The 17756-nt window shown below is 41.6% G+C and overlaps 1 protein-coding gene across 4 annotated transcripts in view; it reads left to right on the top strand.

Moving 5' to 3' along the window:
• The window catches only part of ank2b (ankyrin 2b, neuronal), an 859694-nt gene that overhangs the window by 515518 nt on the left and 326420 nt on the right, over positions 1 to 17756 (top strand). For all 4 annotated transcript variants that reach the window (XM_072253201.1, XM_072253200.1, XM_072253199.1 and 1 more), the window contains one exon: positions 732 to 929. In XM_072253201.1, coding sequence (XP_072109302.1) covers positions 732 to 929 — 198 coding nt within the window. The remainder of the gene's footprint in view (positions 1 to 731; positions 930 to 17756) is intronic.

Below are 17756 nucleotides of genomic sequence, written 5' to 3'. Positions count from 1 at the left end.
GAGAAGAAGGATGCTTATATGAAAATGCTGATCTTGGACTACAGTTCAGCATTCAACACCAAAATTCCCTCCAGGTTTGACAAGAAGCTCAGAAGCCTTGGCCTTTACCCTGCCTTGTGATTAGTTTTCTTGCAGGTACAAAGAAATACAATGGAATCAATGAAAAACTACACTCAAATAAAGATGGACAAACAACCAACATGTAAAATAAGTAAAACTATGCAAATGCAATAAAAATAATAAATATGTAATATATAATATTGAGAACATGAGTTACAGAGACCTTGAAAGTGAATCCATAGGTTGTGGTATCAGTTCAGTGTTGGGGTGAGTGAAGTTATTCATGGTGGTTCAGGAGCCTGATGGTTGAGGGACAATAACTGTTCCTGAACCTGGTGATGTGGGACCTAAGGCTCCTATACCTTGTTCCGATGGCAGCAAGAAGTTGAGCATAGCCTGGATGGTGGGGGAACCTTGATGATGGCTTATTGTGGCAGTGCTTCATGTAGATGGTGGGGAAGGTTTTTCCTGTGATTGAATGGGCTGTATCCATTACTTTTCCATTCATGGGCAATGGTGTTTCATTTGTTGTTTCTGCGCTTTATCCAGTTTTGGTAGAATAATCACAGAAATCTCTCATTCACCATTTCCTTCTCAGGTAACCTGCTGTGATTTTGAATTTAAAAGTTAATGATTTTCCTTTTATTTCTCTTTTGCTTTTATGTGAACAGAATGGTTTGTCACCCCTCCATATGGCTGCCCAGGGTGATCATGTGGAATGTGTCAAGCACCTGCTGCAGCATAAGGCACCTGTTGATGACGTCACACTTGACTATCTCACTGCATTGCACGTAGCTGCTCACTGTGGTCACTACAGGGTCACCAAGCTCCTCCTGGACAAGAGAGCCAATCCCAATGCCCGGGCACTGGTAAATAGTGATTACAAAATGAGTTAAATTCACAATTGCAGTTAGTCTCAATGGGTTTACACAGATGGTTCAGTTTTTTTATTCATTTACATGTGTACTGATGATTTTCTGTGCTTTCAGACATTATGATAGGATATGTATCAAATATATAACTGTTCATTCTGGCATGAGCAAGTGAAAAAGGAGAGGACATTGCAATATTGATCAAGGAGACCATCTCTGAAGTAATGAGGGAGGATGTTCTATAAAGCTATTCAAATGAGGCCATATTAAAATAATAAAGAATGGCAATCAGTTTGCTGTGCTGTGATAGTCAACAGAAAAGAAAGTGGCATAAATGTAGATAAATCACAGGCTAAGAACAATAAGGTTAGAGTACCAAGCGATTTCAACTTTCCCAATATTAACAGAGATTGTCTTCATGTGAAAGACATAGAGGAAGTTAGAATTTTTAAAGAGCACTGAGAAAAGCTCTACTAGACCTGATCCTAGAGAATGAAACCAGTCAAGTAGTTGAAGTGTCTGTGACTGATAATTTTGTGGATAGTGAACATAATTCTGTAAGTTTCAAAATAGTTATGGAATGGGATAAGAGTGATCTGGAAATTAAAGTCTTGAAGTAAGGTCCCAGAGGAAAACTGGGATAATTCTGGAAACTGTAGATTAGTGAGCCTCACTTAGTGGTAAGGAAGCTATCAGAGAAGATTCTTAGCTGAACTAGGGAGCCAGCATGGCTTTGTGCGAGGCAAGTCACTTTTTAGAATAGAATAAAATAGAATAGAGAACCTACAGCACAATACAGGCCCTTTGGCCCACAAAGCAGTGTCAAACATGTCCTTACCTTAGAAATTACCTAGGGTAACCCATAGCCCTCAATTTTTCTGAGCTTCATATACCTATCCAGAAGTCTCTTAAAAGACACTATCGTATCCGCCTCCACCATCGTCACCGGCAGCCCATTCCACGCACTCACCACTCTCTGTGTAAAAAACTTACCCCAATATCTCCTCTGACCCTACATCCAGGCACCATAAAATCATGCCCTCTCATGTTAGCCATCTCATCCTCCGTCGCTACAAGGATAAAAGGTCAAGTTTGCTCAACCTATTCTCATAAGGCATGGACCCAATCCAGGCAACATCCTTGTAAATCCTCTCTGCACCCTTTCTATGGTTTCAACATCCTTCCTGGTGTGAAGTGACCAAGAACTGAGCACAGTACTACAAATAGGGTCTGACGAGGGTCCTATATACCTGCAACATTACCTCTCGGCTCTTTAACTCAAGCCCATGATTGATGAAGGTCAGTGCACCATGTGCTTTCTTAACCACAGAGTCAACCTGCGCAGCTGCTTTGAGCATCCTATGGACCCGGACCCCAAGATCCCTCTGATCCTCCACACTGCCAAGAGTCTTACCATTAATACTATATTCTGTTGTCATATTTGACCTACCAAAATGAACCACCTCACACTTATCTGGGTTGAACTCCAACTGCCACTTCTCAGCCCAGTTTTGCATCCTATCAATGGCCCGCTGTAAACTCTGACAGCCCTCCACACTATCCACAACACCCCCAACTTTTGTGTCATCAGCAAATTTACTAACCCATCCCTCCACTTCCTCATCCAGGTTATTTATAAAAATCACGAAGAGTAGGGGTCCCAGAACAGATCCCTGAGGCACACCACTGGTCACCAACCTCCATGCAGAATATGACCCGTCTACAACCACCCTTTGCCTTCTGTGGGCAAGCCAATTCTGGATCCATAGAGCAATGTCCCCTTGGATCCCGTGCCTCCTTACTTTCTCAATAACCCTTGCATGGGGTATCTTATCAAATGGCTTGCTGTAATCTATATACACTACATCCACTGCTCTACCATCATCAATGTGTTTAGTCACATCCTCAAAAAATTCAATCAGGCTCATAAGGCATGACCTGTCTTTCACAAACCAGGCTGACTATTTGGAATCATACTATCCCTCTCCAAATGTTCATAAATCCTGCCTCCTAGGATCTTCTCCATCAACTTACCAGCCACTGAAGTAAGACTCACTGGTCTATAATTTCCTGGGCTATTTCTACTCCCTTTCTTGAATAATGGAACAGCATCCATTATTCCCATCCCCACTGATGTTGCAAAGATCGTCGCCAAAGGCTCAGCAATCTCCTCCCTCGCCTCCCATAGTAGCCTGTGGTACATCTCGTCTGGTCCCAGTGACTTATCCAACTTGATGCTTTCCAAATGGTCCAGCACATCCTCTTTTTTAATGTCTACATGCTCAAGCTTTTCAGTCCGCTGTAAGTCATCCGTACAATCACCAAGATCCTTTTCCGTAGTATGTACTGAAGCAAAGTATTCATTAAGTACCTCTGCTATCTCCTCCAGTTCCATACACACTTTTTTACTGTCACACTTTATTGGTCCTATTCTCTCACATCTTATCCTCTTGCTCTTAACATACTTGAAGAACGCCTTAGGGTCTTCCTTAGTCCTGTCCACCAAGGCCTTCTCATGGCCCCCTCTGGCTCTCCTAATTTCTTGACCTCCTTCCTGCTAGCCTTATAATCTTCTGGATCTCTGTATCAGTACCTAGCTTTTAGAACCTTTCATAAGCTCTTCTCTTCTTCTTGACTAGATTTACAAACAGCCTTTGTACACCACGGTTCCTGTACCCTACCATCCTTTCCCTGTCTCATTGGAACATACCTATACAGAACCCCATGCTGAAATCCCCTGAACATTTGCCACATTTCTTCTGTACATTTCCCTGAGAACATCTGTTTCCAATTTATGCTTCCAAGTTCCTGCCTGATAGCCTCATGTATCTCCTTCCTCCAATTTAACGCTTTCCGAACTTGTATGATCCTATCCCTCTCCAATGCTATGGTAAAGGGGATAGCGTTGTGATCACATCTCCAAAATGCTCTCCCACTGAGAGACCTGACACCTGATCAGGTTCATTTCCCAATACCAGATCAAGTATAGCCTCTCCTCTTGTTGGCTGATCTACATATTGTGTCAGGAAACCTTTCTGAACACACCTAACAAATGCCACCCCATCTAAACCCCTCACTCTCGGAACATGCCAATCGATATTTGGGAAATTAAAATCTCCCACCATGACAACCCTGTTATTATTACACCTTTCCAGAATCTATCTCCCTATCTGCTCCTCAATGTCCCTGTTACTGTTGGGTGGCCTATAAAAACACCCAATAGTGTTATTAACCCCTTCCTGTTGCTAACTTCTACAGAGACTCCGTAGACAATCCCTCCATGTCTTCCTCCTTTTCTACAGCTGTGACAGTATCTCTGATCAACAGTGCCATGCCCCAACCTCTTTTGTCTCCCTCCCTGTCCTTTCTGAAACATCTAATGCTTGGCACTCGAAGTGACCATTCCTGCCCCTGAGCCATCCAAGTCTCTGTACACAGCGTCATAGCTCCAAGTACTGATCCATGCTGTAAGCTCATCCACTTTGTCATAATTTTGCATTAAAATAGACAGATCTCAAACCATCGGTCTGAATTCATCCCTTCTCTATCACCTGCCTGTCCTCCCTCTCTCACTGTCTCCAAGTTTTCTCTATTTGTGAGCCAACCGCCTCTTCCCCAGTCTCTTCAGTTTGGTCCCCCCCCCCACAGTAATCCTAGTTTAAACTCTCCCCAATAGCCTTAGCAATCCTCCCCGCCAGGATATGGGTCCCCTTGGGATTCAAGAGCAAACCGTCCTTTTTGTACAGGTCACTCCTGCTCCAATCCCTCAGCCATGCATTTATCCTCCACCTCACTCTATTCCTATACTCATTGTCACATGGTTTTACTATCTTGATTGAGATTTTGAAGAGGTGACGAAAGTGATTGATGAAAGTAGAGTTGTGGAAGTTGATTATGTGGATTTTAGTAAAGCATTTGACATGGTCCCTCATAGGAGACTCATCCATCAGATTAAGGAGTATGAAATCTTTTCACATTGAATTGGCCATTTGGGTTCGAAAATGGCTTGCCCATTGAAGCACAGGGTAGTGGTCAAAGGTACTGATTCCGGTTGGAGATGGTACTCCATGGGAATCAATACTGGGACCTCTACTGTTTATGATATATATTAATAATCTGGATGAAAACATAAATGGGTGGTTTCGTAATTTAACAAACAATATGAATAATAAGTCAACAGCAATATACCGGACACTCAAGGGTGGCAGGGAAGAGATGTGTGCGCAGTCACAATTACGACAGAGAAAGTTCTCAGGAAGCTGAATAGTCTAAAGGTATATTAATTCTCCGGACCAGATGGAACACACCTTCGTGTTCTGAAGGGAGTAGCTGTGGAGATTGCGGAGGCATTAGAAACATAGGAACATAGAAAATAGGTGCAGGAGTAGGCCATTTGGCCCTACGAGCCTGCACCGCCATTTATTATGATCATGGCTGATCATCCAACTCAGAACCCCGCCCCAGCCTTCCCTCCATACCCCCTGACCCCCGTAGCCACAAGGGCCATATCTAACTCCCTCTTAAATATAGCCAATGAACTGGCCTCAACTGTTTCCTGTGGCAGAGAATTCCACAGATTCACCACTCTCTGTGTGAAGAAGTTTTTCCTAATCTCGGTCCTAAAAGGTTTCCCCTCTATCCTCAAACTGTGGCCCCTCGTTCTGGACTTCCCCAACATCGGGAACAATCTTCCTGCATCTAGCCTGTCCAATCCCTTTAGGATCTTATACGTTTCAATCAGATTCCCCCCTCAATCTTCTAAATTCCAACGAGTACAAGCCCTGTTCATCCAGTCTTTCTTCATATGAAAGTCCTGCCATCCCAGGAATCAATCTGGTGAACCTTCTTTGTACTCCCTCTATGGCAAGGATGTCTTTCCTCAGATTAGGGGACCAAAACTGCACACAGTACTCCAGGTGTGGTCTCACCAAGGCCTTGTACAACTGCAGAAGTACCTCCCTGCTCCTGTACTCGAATCCTCTCGCTATAAATACCAGCATACCGTTCGCCTTTTTCACCGCCTGCTGTACCTGCATGCCCACTTTCAATGACTGGTGTATAATGACACCCAGGTCTCATTGCACCTCCCCTTTTCCTAATCGGCCACCATTCAGATAATAATCTGTTTTCCTATTTTTGCCACCAAAGTGGATAACTTCACATTTATCCACATTAAATTGCATCTGCCATGAATTTGCCCACTCACCCAACCTATCCAAGTCACCCTGCATCCTCTTAGCATCCTCCTCACAGCTAACACTGCCACCCAGCTTCGTGTCATCCGCAAACTTGGAGATGCTGCATTTAATTCCCTCATCCAAGTCATTAATATATATTGTAAACAACTGGGGTCCCAGCACTGAGCCTTGCGGTACCCCACTAGTCACCTCCTGCCATTCTGAAAATGTCCCGTTTATTCCCACTCTTTGCTTCCTGTCTGCTAACCAATTCTCCACCCACATCAATACCATACCCCCCATATCGTATGCTTTAAGCTTGCACACTAATCTCCTGTGTGGGACCTTGTCAAAAGGCTTTTGAAAATCCAAATATACCACATCCACTGGTTCTCCCCTATCCACTCTACTAGTTACATCCTCAAAAAATTCTATGTTCGTCAGACATGATTTTCCTTTCACAAATCCATGCTGACTTTGTCCGATGATTTCACCGCTTTCCAAATGTGCTGTTATCACATCTTTGATAACTGACTCTAGCATTTTCCCCACCACTGATGTCAGTCTAACCGGTCTATAATTCCCCGGTTTCTCTCTCCCTCCTTTTTTAAAAAGTGGGGTTACATTAGCCACCCTCCAATCCTCAGGAACTAATCCAGAATCTAAAGAGTTCTGAAAAATTATCACCAATGCATCCACTATTTCTTGGGCTACTTCCTTAGCACTCTGGGATGCAGACCATCTGGCCCTGGGGATTTATCTGCCTTTAATCCCTTCAATTTACCTAACACCACTTTCCTACTAAAATATATTTCCCTCAGTTCCTCCATCTCACTAGACGTTTGGTCCCCTACTATTTCCGGAAGATTATTTATGTCCTCCTTAGTGAAGGCAGAACCAAAGTAGTTATTCAGTTGGTCTGCCATGTCCTTGTTCCCCATGACCAATTCACCTGTTTCTGACTGTAAGGGACCTACATTTGTATTAACTGATCTTTTTCTTTTCACATATCTATAAAAGCTTTTACAGTCAGTTTTTATGTTCCCTGCCAGCTTTCTCTCACGATCTTTTTCCCCTTTCGTAATTAAGCCCTTTGTCCTCCTCTGCTGGACTCTGAATTTCTCTCAGTCCTCAGGTGTACCGCTTTTTCTGGCTAATTTGTATGTTTCTTCTTTGAAATTGATACTATCCCTAATTTCCCTTGTCAGCCATGGGTGCACTACCTTCCCTGGTTTATTCTTTTGCCAAACTGGGATGAACAATTGTTGTAGTTCATCCATGCGATCTTTAAATGCTTGCCATTGCATATCCACCGTCAACCCTTCAAGTATCATTTGCCAGTTTATCTTAGTTAATTCATACATACATTCAAAGTTACCCTTCTTTAAGTTCAGAACCTTTGTTACTGAATTAACTATATCACTCTCCATCTTAATGAAGAATTCCACCATATTGTGGTCACTCTTACCCAAGGGGCCTCACACGACAAGATTGCTAACTAACCCTTCCTCATTGCTCAATACCCAGTCTAGAATGGCCTGTTCTCTAGTTGGTTCCTCGACATGTTGGTTCAGAAAACTATCCCGCATACATTCCAAGAAATCCTCTTCCTCAGCACCCTTACCAATTTGGTTCACCCAATCTATATGTAGATTGAAGTTATCCATTATAACTGCTGTTCCTTTATTGCACGGATTTCTAATTTCCTGTTTAATGCCATCCCCAACCTCACTACTACTGTTAGGTGGCCTGTACACAACTCCCACCAACGCTTTCTGCCTCTTAGTGTTATGCAGCTCTACCCATATTGATTCCACATCCTCCCTGCTAATGTCCTTCCTTTCTATTGTGTTAATCTCCTCTCTAACCAGCAATGCCACCCCACCTCCTTTTCTTTCATGTCTATCCCTCCTGAATATTGAATATCCTTGAATGTTGAGCTCCCATCCTTGGTCACCCAGGAGCCATGTCTCTGTGATCCCAACTATATCATATTCATTAATAACTATCTGCAAATTCAGTTCATCCACCTTGTTACGAGTGCTCCTTGCATTGACACACAAAGCCTTCAGGCTTGCTTTCACAACACTCCTGGCCCTTATACAATTATGTTGAAAAGTGGCCCTTTTGAGTTTTGTCCTTGATTTGCTGGCCTGCCAGTTTTACTTTTCACCTTACTACTTTTTGCTTCTACCCTCATTTTACACCCCTCTGTCTCTCTGCACTTGTTCCCATCCCCCTGCCACATTAGTTTAAATCCTCCCGAACAACAGTAGCAAACGCTCCCCCTAGGACATTGGTTCCAGTCCAGCCCAGGGACAAAAGTCAATAGATTCTGGGATGGTTCCGGAGGACTGGAAGATTGCAAATGTCACTCCGCTATTTAAGAAGGGGGCAAGGAAGCGAAAAGGAAATTATAGACCTGTTAGCTTGACATCTGTGGTTGGAAAGTTGTTGGGGTCGATTGTCAAGGATGAGGTTACGGAGTACCTGGAGGCATATGACAAGATAGGCAGAACTCAGCATGGATTCCTTAAAGGAAAATCCTACCTGACAAACCTATTACAATTTTTTGAGGAAATTACAAGAAGGCTAGACAAGGGAGATGCAGTAAATGTTGTATATTTGGATTTTCAGAAGGCCTTTGACAAGGTGCCACACATGAGGCTACTTAACAAGATGAGAGCCTTTGGAATTACGGGAAAGTTACATACGTGGATAGAGCGTTGGCTGATTGGCAGGAAACAGAGAGTGGAAATAAAGGGATCCTATTCTGGTTGGCTGCTGATTACCAGTGGTGTTCCACAGGGGTCTGTGTTGGGGCGGCTTCTTTTTACGTTCTACATCAACGATTTGGACTGTGGAATAGATGGCTTTGTGGCCATGTTTGCTGATGATACAAAGATAGGTGGAGCGGCCGGTAGTGCTGAGGAAACGGAGAGTCTGCAGAGAGTCTTGAATAGATTGGAAGAATGGGCAAAGAAGTGGCAAATGAAATACAATGCTAGAAAGTGTGTGGTTATGCACTTTGGCAGAAGAAATAAACGGGCAGACTATTATTTAAATGGAGAGAGAATTCAAAGTTCTGAGATGGAACAGGACTTGGGAGTTCTCGTGCAGGACACCCTTAAGGTAACCTCCAGGTTAGTGTCGGTGGTGAAAAAGGCGAATGCAATGTTGGCATTCATTTCTAGAGGAATAGAGTATAGGAGCAGGGATGTGATGTTGAGGCTGTATAAGGTGCTGATAAGACCTCACTGGGAGTACTGTGAGCAGTTTTGGTCTCCTTATTTAAGAAAGGATGTGCTGACGTTGGAGAGGGTACAGAGAAGATTCATGAGAATGATTCCGGAAATGAGAGGGTTAACATATGAGGAACATTTGTCCGCTCTTGGACTGTATTCCTTGGAGTTTAGAAGAATGAGGCGTGAACTCATAGAAACATTTCAAATGTTGAAAGGCATGAACAGAGTAGATGTGGCAAAGTTGTTTCCCATGATGGGGGAGTCTAGTACGAGAGGGCATGGCTTGAGGATTGAAGGGCGCCCATTCAGAACAGCGATGCGAAGAAATTTTTTTAGCCAGAGGATGGTGAATCTATGGAATTTTTTGCCACGGGTGGCAGTGGAGGCCAAGTCATTGGGTGTATTTAAGGCAGAGATTGATAGGTATCTGAGTAGCCAGGGCATCAAAGGTTATGGTGAGAAGGCGGGGGAGTGGAACTAAGCGGGAGAATGGATTAGCTCATGATAAAATGGCGGAGCAGACTCGATGAGCCAAATGGCCGACTTCTGCTCCTTTGTCATATGGTCTTATGGTCTTAATGGTGTTGTAAATATCATAGAAAATGATACAAAAGGATAATATGCGAGGAAAGTTTATTACAGAGAATAGTGGATGCCTGGAATGAGCTGCCTGAAGTGGTAACAAATTTGATAGAGGTGTTTAAAAGGCTTATAAACAGGCACACCAATGTGTAGGAAATGGAAAAGATATAGACATTATCTAAAGAGATGGGAGTTTAGTTTGAAAGTTGATTACTAACTAAGTATAAAAACTCAGTATCTTTAGGGCCTGTCCCTGTGCTGTAGTGTTCTCTGATCTATGAATTTTGGCGAAGGCTCATTTCATAGCAGGACCCTAGAGATGATTGTAGACCAAAAGACTTAGAGTTTAAACTATATAGTTCTCTTAAATAGTAGCATCAGGATAGTAAAGAAGGTGTTCGATGTGCCTGCTTTCTGCTTTCATTGGTCAGAGTACTGAGTACAAGAGTTAGGACATAAGTTACAACTGTACAAGATGTAGGTGAGACCACGCTTGTAGTATTGTATGCAAGTCTGGTCAAAGTTCAAAGTAAATTTATTATCAAAGTACATATATAAAGTACAAATGAAATGAAATAAAATGAAATCAAATCATTAGAAAGAGGTGACATATGGTTGGAAGGTGTTGAATCATTGTGGATAGAACTGAGGAACTGCAAAGGTAAAAAGCCTTGATGGGAGTTGCGCACAGACCCCCAAACAGTAATAAGGATGTAGTCTACAAATTACAATGGGAGATACAAAATGCATGCCTAAAGGGCAATGTTACAATAATGATGGGGGATTTCAATATGTAGGTAAATTGGGAAAATTGAGTTGGTGCTGGATTCAAGGAGTGAGAAGTTTTTAGAGTGCCTATGAGATGGATTTTTTGAGCAGGTCATGTTTAAGCCCACTAGGGGATCAGCTATTTTGTATTGTGTGTTGTGCAAGGAAACAGAATTCATTAGAGAATGAATTAGTGATCATAATATGATCAAATTCACCCTGAAATTTGAGAAGGAGAAGCTAAAGTCAGATGTATCAGTATTACAGTGGAGGTGGGTGGAGGGGCAGGTAGTGTCGAGGAAACAGACTGCAGAAGGACTTAGGAGATTGGGCAAGGAAGTGGCAAATGAAATACAATGTTGGAAAATGCATGGTCATGCACTACATACGATAGTGGGAAGTTGGAGGATTGGGAAGCTTTTAAGATCCAACAGAAGGCAACTAGAAAAAAGCTAGCCAATCATATTAAAGAGGATACCAAAACTTTCTTCAGATACATAATGTGTAAAAGAGAGGTGAGAGTGAATATTTGACTATTGGAAAGTGATACTGGAGAGTTGGTAATGAGTGACAATGAAATGGTGGATGAACTGAATAAGTATTTTGCATAAATCTTCATGGTAGAAGTCACTAACAATATGGTGGAAGTTTCAGGTGTCAGGTGTCATGAAGAGTGTGAAGTTACTGTAACTAGAGAGATAAGGTTTTTGGGAAACTGAAAGGTCTGAAGGCAGATAAGTCACCTGGACCAGATGGTGTACACTCTAGAGTTTTGAAAGAGGTGGTTGAAGAGATTGTGAGGCATTAGTAATAATCTTTCAAGAATCACTAGATTCTGAAATGGTTCCGGAAGACTGGAAAATTGCAAATGTCACTCCACTCTTCAAGAAAGGAGGGAGGCAGAAGAAAGGAAACTATAGACCAGTTAGTCTGACCTCAGTGGTTAGGAAGATGTTGGAGTCGATTATTAAGGATGAGGTCTCAGGGTAGTTGGAGGCACATGATAAAATAGGCCAGAGTCAGCATGGTTTCCTCAAGGAAAACTCTTGCCTGACAAAGTGTTGGAATTCATTGAAGAAAATAACAAGCAGGTTAGAGAAAGGAGAATTGGTTGGTGTTGTGAACTTGAATTTTCAGAAGGCCTTTAACAAGTTATGAGCCCATGGCATTACAGGAAAGATTCTAGCATGGATAAAGCAGTAGCAGATTGGCAAGTGGCAAAGAGTGGGAATAAAGGGAGCCTTTTCTAGTTGGCTGCTGGTGACTAGAGGTGTTCCCCAGGGGTCTGTGTTGGAACTGATTCTTTTTAAATTATATGTGAATAATTTGTATGAGGGAATTGATGGCTCTGTTGCGGGTAGTGTTGGGAAAGCAGGGAAGGTCTCAGACAAATTAGGAAAATGAGCCAAGGAGATTCATGAAAATGATTCCAGGATTGAATGGCTTGTCAAATGAAGTGTGTATGATGGCTCTGGGCCTGAATTCACTAGAATTCAGAAGAATGAGGGGTGACCTCATTGAAACCTATCAAATGGTGAAAGGCTTTGATAGAATGGATGTAGAGAGGATGTCTCCTGTGGTAGGAGAGTCTTAAGACTAGAGGACACAATCTCAGAATAGAGAGGAGATGAGGAGGAATTTCTTTGGCCAGAGAGTGGTGAATCTGTGGAATTCCTAGCCACAGGCAGTTGTGGTGGCCAAGACTTTACACAAATTTAAGGCAGAGGTTGATAGATTCTTGATTGGTCAGGGCATGAAAGGATATGGGAGAAGACAGGAGACTGGGGCTGAGAGAATAGTTGGATCAGCCATGATGAAATGGCAAAGCAGACTCGATTGCCCAAATGGACAAATTCAGCTCCTATATCTTATGGTCTTATTGTCTTATATGTCTCCGTATACAAGCCTAAGATTCATTTTCTTGCAGGCATACTCAATAAAGCCGTAATTGAATAATAACTGTAATAGAATCAATGGAAGACACACCGACTTGGGTGTTCAACTAGTGTGCAAAATACAACAAATTGTGTAAATACAAAAACAAAGAAATAATAATAAATAAACAAGCAATAAGTATCAAGAAATTGAGATGATAAGTCTTTCAAAGTGAGTTCATAAGTTGTGGGAACATTTTAGTGTTGGGACAAGTGAAGTTGTATGAAGTTACCCTCTTTGGAACAAGAGCCTGATGGTTGAGGGGTAATAACAGTTCCTGATCCTTGTGGTGTGAGTCCTGGGTCTCCTATTAGGCTCCTTCCTGATGGCAGCAGTAAGAAGAGAACATGACCTAGTTGGTGGAGGTCTCTGATGATGGATGCTGCTTTCCCATGACAATGCTTTGTGTAGATGTGCTCAGTACTGGCCAGGGCTTTACCCATGATAGACTAAGCTATATTCACTCCATTTTGTAGGAATTTCAGTTCAAAGGCATTGGTGTTTCCATACTAGGCTGTGTTGCAGCCAGTGAATATACCCTCCACAACATGTCTATAAATATTTGTCAAAGTTTTAGATGTCATGCATGACAATTCTTGACAAATTCCTCAAGAAGCAGAGGCATTGTCATGCTTTTTTTTTGTAGCTGCACTTATGTACTGGGCCCAGGACAGGTCCTCTGAAATTATTACACCAAGGAATTTAATGTTGCTGAGCCGCTCCACCTCTGATCCTCCGATAAGGGCTGGCTCATGGACCTTGGTTTTCCTCCTCCTGAAATCAGCTCCTTGATCTTGCTGACATTGAATAAGAGGGTGTTGTTATGATATCACTCATCCAGATTTTCAATCTCTCTGCTATATGCTGATTTGTCACCACCTTTGATTTGGCCTATGTTAGTGGCATTTTCAGCAAACTTGAATATGATATTGGAGTTATGCTCAGCCTCACAAGTCAAAAAAGTAAAGTGAGTAGAGTAGGGGCTATACATACAACCTTGTGCTGATGGAGACTGTGGAGATGTTGTTGCTAATCTGAATTGACTGGCGTCTGTCTGCATGTGAGGAAATCCAGGATCCAAATGCACATTGAGGTTTAGGCCAAGGTCTTGAAGCTTATTGCTCAGCCATATGATGCCATTATGATGGGATGGACACAGAAAAGATTCACAAGGTTGTTACAGGTGCTGGAGGGTTTGAGTTGGAAGGAAATCTACATCGGCTCAGGCTTATTTCTATGGGTTATATGAGGCTGAGGGATGACTTTATAAAATCATGTGTGACATCAATAAAGTGAATGGTCACAATCTGTTTTCTGGGGTTTAATTTAAAACTAACAAGCACATATTTAAGGTGGGAGCTGAAAGAATTCATCTGAACCTGAGAGAGAATGAAGAATAATGAATAAATGGATAAATGTAGTCACAATGGAAAGATAAACTGAGGAACAGCGAAAAGCCTTGTTTACATGCCATCCATACAGATCCATAATACAATGCAAAACAGTAACAAAATCAAGGATAAAGTGTTACAGTTACAGAAGAAGTGCCATGCAGATAGACAATTAGATGCAAGGTCATAACAAGATAGCTTCTGAGCTCAAGAGTCCATATTATCCTCCTGAGGAACCATTCAATAGTCTTACAACAGTGGGATTGAAACTGTCCCTGAGCTTAGTGGTATGTGTTTTCAGGCAGCCTGAAAGGATGGGGGGTGGTGGAAAAGAGAGAATATCTGGGGTGGGTAAAATCTTTGATTGCATTGTCTACTTTTCTAAGGCAGTGTAGACAGAATCCACGCAGGTGAGGCTGGCTTCCATGATATACTGAACTGTGTCCACAACTTTCTGCAATTTCTTGCGGTATCAATCAGAGCAATTTCCATACCAATTCATGGTGCATACAGATAGAATGCTTTCTATGGTGCATGCATAAAAATTTATATGATGATATTGTAAATTGTAAATGATGGTATATTGCTCCAGAAGAAATGGCTGAGGTACAGGAACAACATTTAAAAGATATTTGACAGGTACATGGTTAGGAAAGATATGGGCCAAATACAGACTAATGGGACAAGCTCAGTAAGACAACATGGTCAACATGGATGAGTTTATCCAAAAGGCCTGTTTCTGTGCTGTGTTACTCTGTAAGATAGGATATTGCAAAAATAGACTGGGAAAAGCTGTTTGTAAGTAAATTACCATCCAACAAGTGGCAGTCTTATTGGGTATTAGGGAAAATATTTTCCTTCAAGGATAAAAGGTAAGAAAACAAGTTGAAGAAAACCCGAATGTCAAGGGGTATCAAGGTTCAGACAAACATGTAAAAACAAACATATAGCAGGTACCAAGTATTGAAAACAGGGGAGGTCCTTCAAGAGGAGAGAAAAAAGAAATTACGAGGGCAAAGATAAACCATGATTAGTAGATAGGATTAAGAAAAATCCCAATAGAGCAAATGAGTAACAAGTAAAGAGAGAGGCCTGTTCAGAACCAAAGAGGCAATCTTGCACATGGAGCCACAGGACACTGGTTGGGTCTTAAATAAATATTTCACAGAAAGGGCAGCATTATAGTTGCAGACCAGGGAGGGGAATGGAGTTTGGGAATATCATAGAGCATGTTAAGATTAAAAAGGAGGAAATATTAGAATGTGTAAAATGGATAAATTGCCAGATCTAATGACACGTACCCCAGACAGCTATGGGAGACAAGGAAGGTTTCTGAAGTGCTGACAAGAGATTTTTAAATCTTGGCTGGTTAAAGATAAGGTGACAGATAAGTGTACCTTTATAGGGCAGCAGGGATATTACAGTTAATTACAGGCCTGTGAGTTTAATGTCAGTGATGGGGAGTTTAAAAAAATCTGAAGGAGAGAATTGATCTGCATTTGCTAAGAGTGATAGATCATTTGGTAAGTCCAAATGACTTAGTGGATTGACTTTTGTGAAGAAGTAACAAGATACATTGATGCAGGTATTGTGGTTGATGTAGTATATAAGGACATCAGGACCACCTTTGACATATCCTTCATGGAAAGCTGGTCCAAAAATTTGCACGCTTTGGCACCCATAGCAAATTTGAAATTTGGATTCAAATTTGGCTGGGTAATAAAAGGCAGAGGGTAATAGTGGAGGGTTGCTTTTCTAAGCCTCTGATCGGTGGTGTACCATTAAAAAGTAGTTGTAAAGTCCTTTGTATTTGTCACATGCATCGTTTGGATAGGAATACAGGATGTATGATTACTTCATACATATGATAGTAAGTTTACAAATGATAAAATAATAGTGTTGTTGATAGCATTCAGGATAGTCTTAGGTCACAGAATGATATTGATCAGCTGGTAAGTAGAGATGAGCAATGGTGGATGCATTTTAGGAGGATAAGGGTAGGGTATACACCATGGTAGGTCATGAGATTACAGAGGAACAGAAGGACCTTGTGATACAGTTCCATAGATCCTTAATGAGCATTGGAAAAGGTGCAGAGGAGTTTCCACCTGGATGTTGCCTGAGATGGAACTTTTCTGCAATGAGTAAGTCTTGGAATAGGTGGGTTTGTGTTCTTTGGAGCAGAGGAGGATGAGGGGTTATCTGATAGATGTGTACATAATAATGAGAGGCATAGATACAGTGGAAAGTGAGAAATTATTATCCATAATGGAGATGTCTAAACCCAGAGATAAAAGGTAAAAGGTGTGGAGTAAGAGGGTTGTAGGGGAGGAAGGCTTTCTTATCCAGAGGGCCATTGCAGTCTGAAATGGAAAAGTGGTGCAGGCAGATACCCACACCGTACCTGAACAAGCACTTAAGTCATCAAGACGTATAAGGTTACACACCAAGCACTGGAAAATCAGCTTTGATGATTGGTGTGGTAAGTCATAGGAGTCGTTTCTGTGCTGTATAACTTTACACTGTTTAGTAGAAACCACTGATGTTAAAGACAGCTATTTTTTTCAGTAGTTGGACTCTTTTATTTTTGCCTATTCTCAGGATTCTGCCGATTTTTAAGTGGCTATGAGAAAGAATGACAATGTGATTTCCCCCTCACTCTGTGAAGTGGATAGATAACAAGACCATAAGACATAGAAGCTGAATTAGGCCTTTCAGCCCATTGAGTGTGCTCCACCATTTCATTATGTCTCATCCATTTCTCTTTCAACCCCAAACTTCTGCCTTCTCCCCGTAACCTTTTACCTCTTGACTAATCAAGAACCTATCAACCTCTCCCTTAAGTACACCCAATGACAGCTTCCTTTGGCAATGAATTCAATAGGTTCACAATCTCATCTTCCTCATCTTCCTTCTAAATGGATGTCCCTCTACTTGTTTTATATAATTCAAATTTTTATTATTATTTATTCTTATTTTACAAAGCAGCACAGCATATCATAGAGCAGATACAGTACAGCATATTTACACAGCCATCCCATGACAGGAAAGCAAGTAAAACTTAGAAACAGAAAGAAGTTCTAATTTAAGTTTACATTTACATACAACCAAAATTGATCCCATGCGTCTTGCACTTTTCCCTCACTGTTAATTCTTCGCAACATGTGTTCATATGATGAAATCTTAATCATTTCCTCAGTCCATTCCTTCACAGTGGGACATCTGGGTTTTTTCCAGTTTTACAATATAATTCTTGCAACTGTGATGAGACCCACCTTTCAAATAGTAAATTTGTCATTGATTACATTTGGTATCATTGTCCTATCACCCAGGAGACAAAGCTGTGGGCACAAGGGCAGTGTGGAACCCGACCAACTCCCCAACAAATCAGGAACTTTACACCAAAATGGACGAACCATGGAACACTCCCAAATCACATGAAAATATGTGCCCACCTCATTTTTACATTTCCAGCATAAATTATTTATCAACAGTCCTCTTTTTGTAGAGAATAGTTGGTGTCCAATAATATCTGTGTACTATCTTATACTGAATAAATTTCCCTCTTGCTTCCATAATATGTCTACCCACATTTGATAAAATATTTGACCACTCATTATCTTCAATATCGCTTCCCTAATATTTCTACCCACATTTGATAAAATATTTGACCACTCATTATCTTCAATATCGCTTCCAAGATCCTTCTGCCATGCTGCTTTGGGA

The sequence above is a fragment of the Mobula birostris genome, chromosome 3 (genome assembly GCF_030028105.1).
Source record: "Mobula birostris isolate sMobBir1 chromosome 3, sMobBir1.hap1, whole genome shotgun sequence".
Classification (NCBI taxonomy): Eukaryota; Metazoa; Chordata; class Chondrichthyes; order Myliobatiformes; family Myliobatidae; genus Mobula; species Mobula birostris.
Note: the sequence above shows the minus strand (reverse complement) of the source record. Positions and strands in the feature narration are given on the sequence as shown.